Below are 12815 nucleotides of genomic sequence, written 5' to 3' on the forward strand. Positions count from 1 at the left end.
GAGCGCCGGGCCCCTTAAGCGGGGGTCCCGGAGAGGGGGAAGGCCTTGGAGTGTGGAGAGGAGGGGGGGCCTTGAGGCGGGGTGGGAGCCGAGAGCGCCAAGAGGTTTGCGAGGGTGGGAGCCGAGAGAGGAGGGCCGGCCGGCCCCGAGAGGCAGAGTGGGGAGAAGTGAGCCCTGGGACCCCCCTGGCAACATTAATGGGGACCCCGGAGAGTGGGAAGCCCCCAGAACCGCGGGACCCCCGGCAGCCCGGAGAAGGGGGACCCCCAATGCAGGCAGAAGTGCCATCAGGCCCGACATGGGGGACCCCCCTAACCCCAGAGAGCAGAGAGGGGGAACTCCTGGGAGGGGTTTTTGGGCTGATTGTTGTTGTTTTGGGGGTTTTTATGGACACAAGATACCTGGTGAGTCCTAGAACTAGACTTGGGCAGGAGGAACCCCCAAGGCAACGCATTCACCCCTTGTTTTCACCCCCATCAGGATTTCTGCTTCCCAAAGCTTGGGCGGATGGAGGAGGAGGCTGCGAGGAAGAGGAAGATGCCTTGGGCCCCCCAGGCAGGTGAGGAGGAAGTCAGTGTCCCTTTGAGTTGGGAGATGTGGGAGTGAAGTGAAAACGACTGGGAATGGACTGAGAGGGTCTGAGAGTGGAGTGAGAGGGACTGGGAAGGACTAGTGTGGCCTGGGAATGAAGCGCTCGGGACTGGGAGGTTGAGTCGTGGTGAGGGAAGTCTTTGCTTTGGGTCTGCCTGGCAACTGGAGCGTCATCAGAGACACGCGCTGGGATTGGCTGAGGGGCGGGAGCTCGGTGGCCGCAGCGGGGTGGAGACGCGGGGGGGCACTGGGAGAGACTGGGATGGACTGGGATGGATTGGGATGGACTGGGAGAGGACAAAAGGCCACGGGGACCGACACAGGGAGTGCTGAGGTGTCTGGGGTGATTCCGAGGGAGGGTTTGAGGGGCTCCAGGGTCATTCCCGGGGCAGGGGCCGAGGGGACCCGCTCTGCCCCACCCTCACCTCTCCTCTCCACGGTGAACAGGGTGACGACCCTGTAGTTGTGCCGGCAGTACCAGTCCACAGCTGACCGTGTGAACTCCATATATTCCTTTTGGCTGTTCAAGCTCCTGGCAAACTTCTCCCCATGCGGGGTGTCCTCCACATGGACCCCCACATCGCTGTCGAAGTGCAGGAGCTGCTCCCGGTTGTAGATGTATCTCTCCAGGAGCCTCACCCGCTCGGTGCCGTTGATAAAGTGACACTCGCGTTTTGTGATCCTCTGGAACACCCCTGTGTGTGCAGGACACGGGTCAGGGGGTACCCCGACCCCCCCCCCCCCATCATCCCACAGCCCCCCACAGCAGGGTGGGAGCTCAGGGGGCCACCCCGGACCCCCCTTTCCCACCCCCCTCTGCCCCACGGACGTCCCAGCACCGGCTCTTGGCTGGGGGGGAACCCCCCCATCAGCCCCCCGGGGATGGACAGGGGGGTTGGGAACCCCCCCAATGCGGATCCCACCACCCCAGAGCCCCAGGGAACTGATCCAGGGCTCAAGGGACACCCAGGGTCCCTCAGGGCACTCCTCTGCCTGCTCTCCCACATCCCCTTGCCCCCCTCTCCCACCCCTTTCCCACCGGCCCCACAATCCCCAGACCCCCCGCCCTCACTTTGGGGCTCCCACCCCCCTCCCACTCACTCCGGCCCTTCCAACCCCCCTCGCACTCACTTTGGGGCTCCCACCCCCTCTTTTCTCCCCTCTTGCCCCCCCTTTCCCCCCCCCGCTCACCCGACAGCTCCTCGCCCGCAGCCGAGGGGGCTCCCAGCACCACCAGCACCGCCAGCACGGCCCCAGCTCCCCGCACACGCTCCATGCCCAGCGCCGGACAGCTGCTGACAGCCCCAAACCAGCCGGGCGGCGCCGTTTTGGGGGGTTTGGGGCGCGCTGGGCTTGGCTGAGGGCGCAGTTGGGGCCCTTTTTTCGAGGCGTCTTCCCGGCGACTGATGAGTCATCAGCGCGGCGCGCTGGGATTGGGCGCGGGCGGCGTGGGCGCTTTGGGATTGGCTGAGGGCCGTTGGGGGCGTGTCTAAGCCCCTCTTTTCCGATATTTTGGGGTCTGGGGTTGATCCAACCCCCCTGTCCCTCGGATTTTTACGGTCTATGAGAGCCCATACTCCCGTGTTCCCAAGTTTTTCGGGGTTTGAATGTCCCCAACCCCCCTGTTCCCGTGTTTTTTAGATGCTGATGGTGCTCAAACTACTTTTATAAGATTTGAGGAACTGGGAGTGCCCAACCCCTCCGTTCGCACAATTTTAGGGGTCTGGGAGTACCTAACTCCCTCTTTTCCCGGATTTTGTAGTTCTGGGACAGCCCAACCCCCCCATTCCTGGTTTACTGGGAGGCTGACATTGCCCAAACCCCCTGTTCCCAGGATTTTCGGAGCCTGGGTGTGTCCAAACCATCTTTCTTTAGGATTTATAATGTCTAGGATGTCCAAATCCCCCCTGTTCCCAGGAGTCTTAGGGTAGGGGAGTGTCTAAGTCCCTCTTTTCCAGTATTTTGGGGTCTGACAGTGCCCCAAACCCTGGTTCGTGGGACTTTTATGGTCTAGAAGAGCCCATACCCACATGCTCACAAGATTTTTGGGTTCTGAATGTTTCCAGCCCCCCGTTCCTATGATTTTTAGGGTCCGCATGTGCCTAAACCACCTTTCTGCAAGATTTTGTAATTCTGAGAATGTCCAAACCCCCTTGCTCCCAAGATTTTTTATCTCTGAGAGGATCCAAAACTCCCTGTTCCCAGGATTTCTGCAGTCTAGGAGTGTCCACATCCCTCTTTTGTGATATTTCAGGGTCAGGGAGTGTCCCTGACCGTAGCCAGGATTTTTGAAGCCCCCCCTTCTCCCCAGTCACCAGGAGTGCAGAGAACTGGGAAGCTCCACTGTGTGCAGGGAGCTGGGGACAGGATTATGTCCCACATCCTCCTTTTCCCCACCTTTCTGACCTCTCCCACCCCTTTTCCATCATTCCCCACTCCTCAGCCCTGCCTCGCCCCCGTCCACTTTTGGGGGGTACCACTCCCCTCCCACTGAATTTGGGATTCCCAGCACCTCTGTTACGGGGTTTAGATGGGTCCTGGCACCTCTTGGGGTGCGCTGGGTGCCCTGTTGGGGTGCAGATGCCCCCCCAAACCCCCCCAAGAACGGGGTGACATATGAGGGACTCAGGGGGTTCCCCATTCCCGATCCATCCTGGGGCCGGTTCTGCCCCCCTCAAACTCTGCTCCCCCCGCGGTTTCCCCCCAAGTCACCCCCAGCCCCTTCTCTCCAGTGAGCAGGACTGCAGAGCACTGAGAAGCTTTACTGGGAACACTGGGAACAGCTGGGTGGGGTGCAAAGAAAAGCAGGGAAGGGGGGGACAGGCGACCCCCCCAAATGAGCGCAGGGTTTGGGGGGTCCCGGCTGGGCCCGAGGCCACGGGGAGGGGCTGCGGCCGCCGGCGGCTCAGGAGCTCTGTGGGGAGAGAAAAGGGGGTGAGAGAAAAGGGGCTGGGGGGGCAGGGGGAGCCCAGAGGCTGTGGGACAGCAAGGGGGGAGACACGACCCCCATTTGGGGACCCCCCTTTACCTTCTCCCGCAGGTAGAAGCCGAGCCCCAGCGCCAGGAAGACCAAGCCCAAGACAAAGCCCCCGACCCCCACCAGGATCTTGCTGCGGACAGTGTCCGGTGGCATCTCTGGGGGGAGCCGGGGGGGTCAGCACCCCCAAAACCTCCTCCCACGCACCGCCCGACACCCCACAGAGCCCGGCCCGCTCTCCCCCAGCCCACCCGGGGGTCCCTCCAACCTCCTGCCAGTCCCTTCCCAGCCCCTGCAGGGATCCCACCCAGCCCCTCCCAGCCCCTTTAGGACCCTCCCACCCCCCTCCCATCACCCCCAGCACCCACCAAACTCCCTCCCAGTCGCCCCCAGTTGCCCCCCCGGTGCTGGGGGGGCCGGGCCGTACCCCAGTGCCGGCTGAGGGGGTGCTCCAGGCTGACGTGCTCCACCTGGCAGCTGTAGGTGACCCCGCGCCGGGGGGGGATTTCCAGCAGCACCAGCACCTGGTAGGTCCAGTCCCCATTGGGGACCACGTCGGTGGCCACCACGTGCTCCGGCAGCTCCTGCCCATCCTGGAACCACCTCACCTGCACCGGCGCAGGGTAGAAATCCATCACGGAGCAGAGCAGGCGGCCGGGGCCGGGCTGGGAGCTCGACGGCACCAGCGAGATGGACACACTGGGGGGCACTGGCAGGGACAGGGGAGACACTGGGTTCAGCTGGGGGCACTGGGAGGGAGGGCAGAGGGCTTTGAGGGCGTTGGGAGAGACTGGGATGGCACTGGGAGGGACTGGGATGGCAGTGGGAGGGACTGGGAAGAGAGTGGGGGAGAAGGGGCTGGGCTGGGGGGACACTGGGGAGAGAGTTGGGAGATGTGGGAGTGAAGTGAGAACGACTGGGAATGGATCGAGAGGGTCTGGGAGTGGAGTGAGATGGACTGGAAATGACTGGGATGGACTGGAGATGGCATTTAAGGTGATCTGGATGCGTTGGAATGGGGTTCTGGGTGGGTGTGGGTGTCCAATAACCCCCTGTTCCCGGGATTTTGGGAGTCTGGGAGTGCCCAAACCCCCCTGTTCCCAGGTGTTTTAGGGTCTGGGAGTGTCCAAACCCCTCTTTACCAATGTTTTGGGGTCTGGGGGTGCCCAAACCCCTCTGTTCCTTAAATCCTGTGGGTCTGGCGTTGCCCAAACCCCTCTGTTCCCACAATTCCATGGCTCTGGGAATGCCAAAACCCCCCTGTTCCCAGGAGTTTTAGGGTCTGGGAGTGTCCAAAGCCCTCTTTTCCAATGTTTTGGGGTCTGGGAGTGTCCTAACCCCCCTGTTCCCAAAATTTTGAGGGTCTGAAGGTGCCCAAACCCCCCCTGTTCCCAGGATTTTGATGGAGTCTGGGACTGTCCAAGCCCCTCTTTTCCAATATTTTGGGCTCTGGGAGTGCCCCGACCCCTCGTTCCTAAGATTTTTGTGCTCTGGATGTGCCCAAACCACCTTTTCCCATGATTTTTAAGGTCTGGGAGAGCCCCAACCCCTCTGTTCCTGGGATTTTGGGGGTCCAAGGTTGGTTTTTGGGGGGTCCCAGATTTTTGGGAATGGGGTTTGAGGTGACCTGGATAGGTGGGAATGCCGTGATGGGGAAGAAGGGGGTGAGAAATCCTCGTTTTCCGGGGATTTTGGGCACCTGGATGTGCCCACCCCCCCCCCCCCCCGTTCCTGCGGTTTTGGCCGTCTGGGTGCAGCTCAACTTCCCTTTTCCGGGATTTTTGGGGTCTGGGTTTGTCCCAACCCCCCTGTTCCCGGGATTTTTGGGGTCTGGGAGTGCCCAACCACCTTATTCCCAGGATTTTTAGTGTCTGGGAGTGCCCAAACCCCATTTTTCCATGATTTTGGGGGTCTGGAAGTACCCCAACCCCTGTGTTCCTGGGTTTTTAGGGCACTGACATGTCCCAAACCCCCCTTTTCCCACGATTTTTTGCCTCTGGATGTGCCCAAACCATCTTTTTCCAAGATTTTGGGGGTCTGAGAGTGCCCAACCCCCCCCCCCCCCCCCCCCATTCCCAGGATTTTGAAGGAGTCTGGGAGTGTCCAAGCCCCTCTTTTCCAATATTTTGGGCTCTGGGAGTGCCCTAAACCCCATATTCCTGGGATTTTTAGGGTCTAGGAGAGCCCACCCCCCCATGTTCCCAAAATTTTTAGTGTCCGATTGCTCCCAACTCCCCTGTCCCTTGGTTTCTGGGGGGGCTGGGAACTTCCAAAACCCCCGTTCCAAGGATTTTTAGGGTCTGGATGTGTCCAAACCCACCTTTCTCCAGGATTTTGGGGGTCTGGGAGTGCCCCCGCTGACCAAAAAACGAGCTCAGGGCGGTCTCTGATTGGCTGAGTCCGATCGGGGCTCAGTTCGGGACTCGTCTACCCGGCAACTGATGACGCAAAAACAGCGCTCGCTCCCATTGGCTGCTGCTGCTGCTGACCCCGCCCGGGCCTTGGGAGGTCCGAGGTGGGTTTTGGGGGTTCCCGGATTGCTGGGGATGGGGTTTGGGGTGTCCTGGATACGTAGGAATGAGGTTCTGGGTGTCCGTGGGTGTCCAGTAACCCCCTGTTGCTGGGATTTTGGGAGTCTGGGAGTACCCAAACCCCCCTGTTCTCAGAATTTTTGGGGTTTGAATGTGCCCAAACACCCTGTTCCCAGATTTTGAGGGGCTGATGTTTCCCAAAGCCCCGAGTTCCCGGGATTTTGTGGGTCTTAGTGTGCCTAAACCCCAATGTTCCCGGGAGTTTTAGAGTCTGAGAGTGTCCAGTCCCTCTTGTCCACTGGTTTTGGTCTGGATGTGTCCAAACAACCTTTCTCCAGGATTTTGTGGGTTTGGGAGTGCCCAACCCCTTGTTCCCATTAGTTTGAATGGTTGGGAGTGTCCAGACCCCTCAGTTCCCAGGAGTTTTAGGGTCTGGGAGTTCCCAAAACTCCTCTGCTCCCAGGATTCTGTAGTTGTTGCAGTGCCCAACCTCCCCCATTCCTGGGATTTTTGCACACCCCCCCCCACCTCTCCCCAACACCCAGGACTGCAGAGCACTGAGAAGCTTTACTGGGAACACTGGGAACAGCTGGCTAGTGTGGGAAGAAATGCAGGGAAGGGGGGGACAGGCGACCCCCCAAATGAGCGCAGGGTTTGGGGGGTCCCGGCTGGGCCCGAGGCCACGGGGAGGGGCTGCGGCCGCCGGCGGCTCAGGAGCTCTGTGGGGAGAGAAAAGGGGATGAGAGCAAAGGGGCTGGGGGGACAGGGGGGGCCCAAAGGCTGTGGGAGAGCAAGGGGGGGGCCACGACCCCCATTTGGGGACCCCCCTTTACCTTCTCCCGCAGGTAGAAGCCGAGCCCCAGCGCCAGGAAGACCAAGCCCAAGACGAAGCCCCCGACCCCCACCAGGATCTTGCTGCGGACGGTGTCCGGTGGCATCTCTGGGGGGAGCCGGGGGGGTCAGCACCCCCAAAACCTCCTCCCACGCACCCCCCGGCACCCCACAGAGCCCGGCCCGCTCTCCCCCAGCCCACCCGGGGGTCCCTCCAACCTCCTGCCAGTCCCTTCCCAGCCCCTGCAGGGATCCCACCCAGCCCCTCCCAGACCCTTTAGGACCCTTCAACCCCCCTCCCATCAACCCCAGCACCCCCCAAACTCCCTCCCAGTCGCCCCCAGTCGCCCCCGGGGCTGGGGGGGCCGGGCCGTACCCCAGTGCCGGCTGAGGGGGTGCTCCAGGCTGACGTGCTCCACCTGGCAGCTGTAGGTGACCCCGCGCCGGGGGGGGGATTTCCAGCAGCACCAGCACCTGGTAGGTCCAGTCCCCGTTGGGGACCACGTCGGTGGCCACCACGTGCTCCGGCAGCTCCTGCCCATCCTGGAACCACCTCACCTGCACCGGCGCAGGGTAGAAATCCATCACGGAGCAGAGCAGGCGGCCGGGGCCGGGCTGGGAGCTCGACGGCACCAGCGAGATGGACACGCTGGGGGGCACTGGTAGGGACGGGGGAGACACTGGGCTCAGCTGGGGGGCACTGGGAGGGAGGGCAGAGGGCTTGGAGGACATTGGGAGGGACTGGGATGGCAGTGGGAGGGACTGGGAATAGACTGGGGTAGAAAGGGATGGGCTGGGGGGGCACTGAGGAGAGAGTTGGGAGGTGTGGGAGTAAAGTGAGAACGACTGGGAATGGACTGAGAGGGTCTTGGAATGGACTGTGAGGGTCTGGGAGTGGATCGAGAGGGTCTGGGAGTGGAGTGAGAGGGACTGGGAGTGACTGGTGTGGACTGGGAAGGAGCGCTCGGGACTGGGAGGCTGAGTCGTGGTGGGGGAACTCTTTGGTTTGGGTCTGCCTGGCAACTGGAGCGTCATCAGAGACACGCGCTGGGATTGGCTGAGGGGCGGGAGCGGGGTGGCCCCAGCGGGGTGGAAACGCGGGGAGGCACTGGGAGAGACTGGGATGGACTGGGAGGAACGCGGAGTGGGCAAAAGGCTACGGGAACGGGCACAGGGAGGGCTGAGAGGTCTGGAGTGATTCCCAGGGAGGGTTTGAGGGGCTCCATGGTCATTCCCAGAGCAGGTGCCGAGGGGACCCGCTCTGCCCCACGCTCACCTCTCCTCTCCACGCTGAACGGGGTACCAAGTTTGTAGTTGTACCGGCAGTACGTGTCCACCTGACCCCGTTTGTACTTCAGATATTCACGGTGGCTGTTGTAGTCTCTGGCCTAGATCTCCCCAAATGGGGTGTCCCCCACATAGACCCCCACGTCGCTGTCAAAATGCAGGAGCTGCTCCCGGTTGTAGAAGTGCCTCTCCAGGAACCTCACCTGCTCGGTGCCGTTGATGAAATGACACTCCTGTTTTCCCATCCACTGGAACACCCCTGTGTGTGCAGGACACGGGTCAGGGGGTGCCCCGTCCCCCCCATCATCCTCCAGCCCCCCACAACAGGGTGGGAGATCAAGGGGCCACCCCGGACCCCCCTTTCCCAACCCAGTCCACCCCACGGACGCCCCAGCACCGGCTCTTGGGTGAGGGGAACTCCCTCATCAGTCCCCCGGGGATGGACAGGGGGGTTGGGGACCCCCACAATGCGGATACAACCCCCTCCAGAGCTCCAGGAACTGAACCCCCTACCAGGGCTCAAGGGACACCGAGGGACCCCCATGGCACCTCTCTGCCTGCTCTCCCACCACCCCTTTCCCCCCCTCCCTTTCCCACCGTCCCCCCAATCCGAAGAACGCCCCACCCTCACTTTCGGGCTCCCACCCCCTTTCCACTCAGTCCGGGACTTCCAAACCCCCTCCCACTCACTTTTGGGGGTCCCACACCCCTCCCGCTCATTCCGGGGCTTTCAACCCCCCTCGCACTCACTTTTGGGGCTCCCACCCCCTCTTTTCTCCCCTCCTTCCCCCCTTTCCCACCCGACCCCCTGCCCGCCCCCCCCGCTCACCCGACAGCTCCTCGCCCGCAGCCGGGGGGCTCCCAGCACCACCAGCACCGCCAGCACGGCCCCAGCTCCCCGCACACGCTCCATGCCCAGCGCCGGACAGCTGCTGACAGCCCAAAACCAGCCGGGCGGCGCCGTTTTGGGGGGTTTGGGGCGCGCTCTGATTGGCTGAGGGCGCAGTTGGGGCCCTTTTTTCGAGGCGTCTTCCCGGCGACTGATGAGTCATCAGCGCGGCGCGCTGGGATTGGGCGCGGGCGGCGTGGGTGCTTTGGGATTGGCTGAGGGCCGTTGGGGGCCCCCGCGGCAGCCCCGGGGCTGGAGGGTTCGGGGGGTCCGTGGGCTGCGGGGGAGGGGGGAGCTCAGGGCCCACCAAAAATGCCCAGCCAGGGCTCCCAAAGCTCAGGGAACCCCCAAAACCGCCCATCCCGGGCTCCCGGAGCTCCCACGGGTCCCCAAAATGAGTTGAGGGCGTTCTCTGATTGGCTGAGCTCGGGGAGGGCTCCGTTCCGGACGGGTCTGCCCGGCAGCTGATGACGCACCAACAGCACTCGCTCCCATTGGCTGCTGCTGCTGACCCTGCCCGGGTTTTGGGGGGTCCAAGGTGGGTTCTGGGAGTTCCCGGATTCCTGGGGTTGGCGTTTGGGTTGACCTGGGTACGTGGGAATGAAGTTCTGGGTGGCCCCGAGTGCCCAATAATTTCCACTTCCTGGGATTCTGGGGGTGTGACGCTTTCCAAATCCCACTCTGCCTGGGATTTTTAGGGTCTGGGAGTGTCCAGTCCCCTCTTTTCCAATATTTTGGGCTCTGGATGTGCCCAAGCCAACTTTCTCGGGGATTTTTAGGGTCTGGGAGTGCCCCAACCCCCTATTCCCATGAGTTTTATGCTCTAGGAGTGTCCAAGCCCCTCTTTTCCAATATTTTGGGGTCAGGGAGTGCCCCAACCACGATGTTCCTGTAACTTCTGGGATCTAGGAGAGCCCCCATGTTCCCTAGATTTTTGGGGTCTGAATGTCCCCAAAAGCCCTGTTCAAAGGATTTTGTGGGTCTGGAAGTGCCCAAACCCCCCCATTCCTGGGATTTTCAGAGCCCCCTCACTGCCCCCCCAAAAACCGGGACTGCAGAGAACTGGGAAGCTTTACTGGGAGCACTGGGAGGAGCTGGCTGGGGTGTGAACAAAAGCAGGGCCTGGGGGGGACACACGACCCCCCCAAAGTGCAGGTGGGGCTGGACTGGGGGGTCCCGGCTGGGCCCGAGGCCACGGGGAGGGGCTGCGGCCGCCGGCGGCTCAGGAGCTCTGTGGGGAGAGAAAAGGGGGTGAGAGCGGGGTGGGGGGACAGGGGGGACACCGGGATACACCCAGACCTGGACTGGAGCCAGCAGGACCAGAACTGGGGCAACTGGGATCATACTGGGAGCAACTGGGAGCATGTTGGGGGCAACTGGGATATACTGGGGGTGTTTGGGAGTGAGTGGAACCATAATAGGGGTGAATGGGAGCACCTGGAACCACACTGGGGGCAACTGGGATCATCCTGGGAGCAGCTGGGCCCCTGCTGGGCTCATACTGGGATCAGACTGGGATCTTAAAGGGAGAGATTGGGTCAATCCTAGAGACAACTTAGAGCAACTGGGATCACACTGGGAGAAACTGGGAGCAACTGGGACCATGCTGGGGAGTACTGGGATCATACTGGGATCACAGTTGGAGAGCTTGGCCAGTGCTAGGAGAAACTGGGGACACAGTGAGTGTGACTGGGGTCATACTGGGAGTGACTGGGATCAAACTGGATTCGTACTGGAAGTGTCTGCAAGTTACTGGGATTGTACTGAGGGTGACTGGACTCGTAGTGGGATCATACTGGGAGCAACTGGGACCACCTTGGGGGCAACTGGAATCCTACTGGGAGTGACTGGGATCCTAGTGGGAGTGACCAGGACCATACTGGAACCATCCTGGGGGTGACTGTCAGTGACTGGGATCATACTGGGAGTGACTGCAAGTATTCCAGGGGGAACTGGGAACCAGTGGGGCCATGCTGGAAGTATGGTGGAACTGGGAGTGACTGGGAATGACAGGGTGCATGCTGGAGGAAACTGGCATAGACTGGGAGTGACTGGGAGTTACTGGGATTGTCCTGATGGGAACTGGAAGCATCCTGGGGCAAGTGGAAGTAACTGGGTATGACTGTGAGCATGCTGAGGGTTACTGGGATTTACTGGGAGAGTCTGCAACCATCGTGGGGGTGACTGGGAGCACACTGGGAGTGAGTTGGACCATGTGGGGGGCAACTGGGAGCAACTGGGAGTGACTGGATCTACAGTGGTGCAACTGGGATTGGCTGGGACCATGCTGGGGGAAGACTGGGATCACACTTGGATTGACTGGATCTGTGCTGGAGGCAACTGGGAGCAGCTTGGCCCATGCTGGGGACAACTGGGCCCACAGTGAGGGTGACTGGGGTCATACTGGGAATGACTGGGAGCATTCTGAGGGCAGTTGGGACCATGTTGGTGCAACTGGGATAGACTGGGAGCAAGTGGGATCACGCTGGAGGTTCCTGGGATCATACTGGGAGCGACTGGGACCACACTAGGAGTGACTGGGAGTGACTGGATCTACAGTGGTGCAACTGGGATTGGCTGGGACCATGCTGGGGGAAGACTGGCATCACACTTGGATTGACTGGATCTGTGCTGGAGGCAACTGGGAGCAACTTGGCCCATGCTGGGGACAACTGTGATTGTACTGGGATCAGACTGGGATCAGACTGGGATCAGACAGGGATCAGACAGGGATCATACTGGAAGCAACTGGGTCTCTGCTCAGGGCAACTGGGAGCAACTGAGATCACAGTAGAAAAACTGGGAGCAACTAGGACCACACTGGGAGTGACTGGGAGTGGCTGTGAGCAACTGGGATTATGCTGGAAGATACTGGGAGCAACTGGGAGTGAGTGGGACCACATTGACTTCAACTGAGGTATACTGGGAGAGACCAGGAGGGACTGGGATCATACTGAGACTGACTGGGATCATAGTGGGAGTGACTGGGAGTGCCAGGGATCATCCTGGGAGCAACTGGAACCATAGTCAGTGACTGGGAGGAACTGGGACCCTGCTGGGGGCAAATGGCTTTATCCTGGGAGTGCCAGGGCATGTCTGGGTTCATCCTGGGTGTGAGTGCCACCATCTGGGGTGTCACTGGGATCCTACTGGGATGGTCCTGGGAGGGACTGGGAGGGAGTGGAACTCGAGTGGGGTGACTGGAAGCAACTGGGACCATGCAGGGGGTAACTTGGATCCTACTCGGAGAGACTGGTATTGTACTGGGAGTGACTGGAATAATAGTGGGATGATACTGGGCATGACTAAAAGTGACTGAGATGATAGTGGGGGTGACTGGGAGCCTGTTGGAGGCAAGTGGGATCTACTGGGAGTGACTGGGAGTGACAGGGATGATACTGGGAGTGACTGGAAGCACAGAAGGGGTAAATGGGAGCAACTGGAACCACACGGAGGGCAACTGGGATCATACTGGAAGCAACTGGGGCCACCTTGACCGTAACTGGGATCCAATTGGGAGTGACTTGGATCCTATTTGGAGTGACTGGGAGAGACTGGGATCCTAGTGGGAGTGACCAGGGCCACACTGGAACCATCCTGGGAGTGACTGTCAGTGCCCAGGATCATACTGGGAGTGAGTAAAACTACACAGGGTGGAACTGGGAGCCAGTGGGGCCATGCTGGAAGTATGGTGGAACTGGGAGTAACT

At 61.0% G+C, this 12815-nt stretch overlaps 3 protein-coding genes and 1 pseudogene across 29 annotated transcripts in view; all 4 read right to left on the reverse strand.

Moving 5' to 3' along the window:
- The window catches only part of LOC127464000 (class I histocompatibility antigen, F10 alpha chain-like), a 189835-nt gene that overhangs the window by 126638 nt on the left and 50382 nt on the right, over positions 1-12815 (reverse strand). The gene's annotated exons all lie outside the window — the stretch shown is intronic.
- Positions 1-12815, reverse strand: part of LOC127464006 (gastrula zinc finger protein XlCGF7.1-like) — a 118585-nt gene that overhangs the window by 95300 nt on the left and 10470 nt on the right. The window lies entirely within an intron of this gene.
- On the reverse strand, positions 765-2107 carry LOC127464023 (DLA class II histocompatibility antigen, DR-1 beta chain-like). Its single transcript, XM_051774118.1, has 3 exons — positions 1783-2107; positions 1017-1286; positions 765-838 (listed from the first exon to the last, which is right to left on the reverse strand). Exons 1-3 carry the CDS (start codon positions 1865-1867, stop codon positions 765-767), a joined length of 429 nt encoding a protein of 142 aa, XP_051630078.1. The 5' UTR covers positions 1868-2107.
- Positions 3386-9178, reverse strand: LOC127464012 (class II histocompatibility antigen, B-L beta chain-like; annotated as a pseudogene).

The sequence above is a fragment of the Manacus candei genome, unplaced genomic scaffold, assembly GCF_025592945.1.
Source record: "Manacus candei isolate 608988 ecotype Guabito, Panama unplaced genomic scaffold, ASM2559294v1 h1tg000185l, whole genome shotgun sequence".
NCBI classification, from domain to species: Eukaryota; Metazoa; Chordata; class Aves; order Passeriformes; family Pipridae; genus Manacus; species Manacus candei.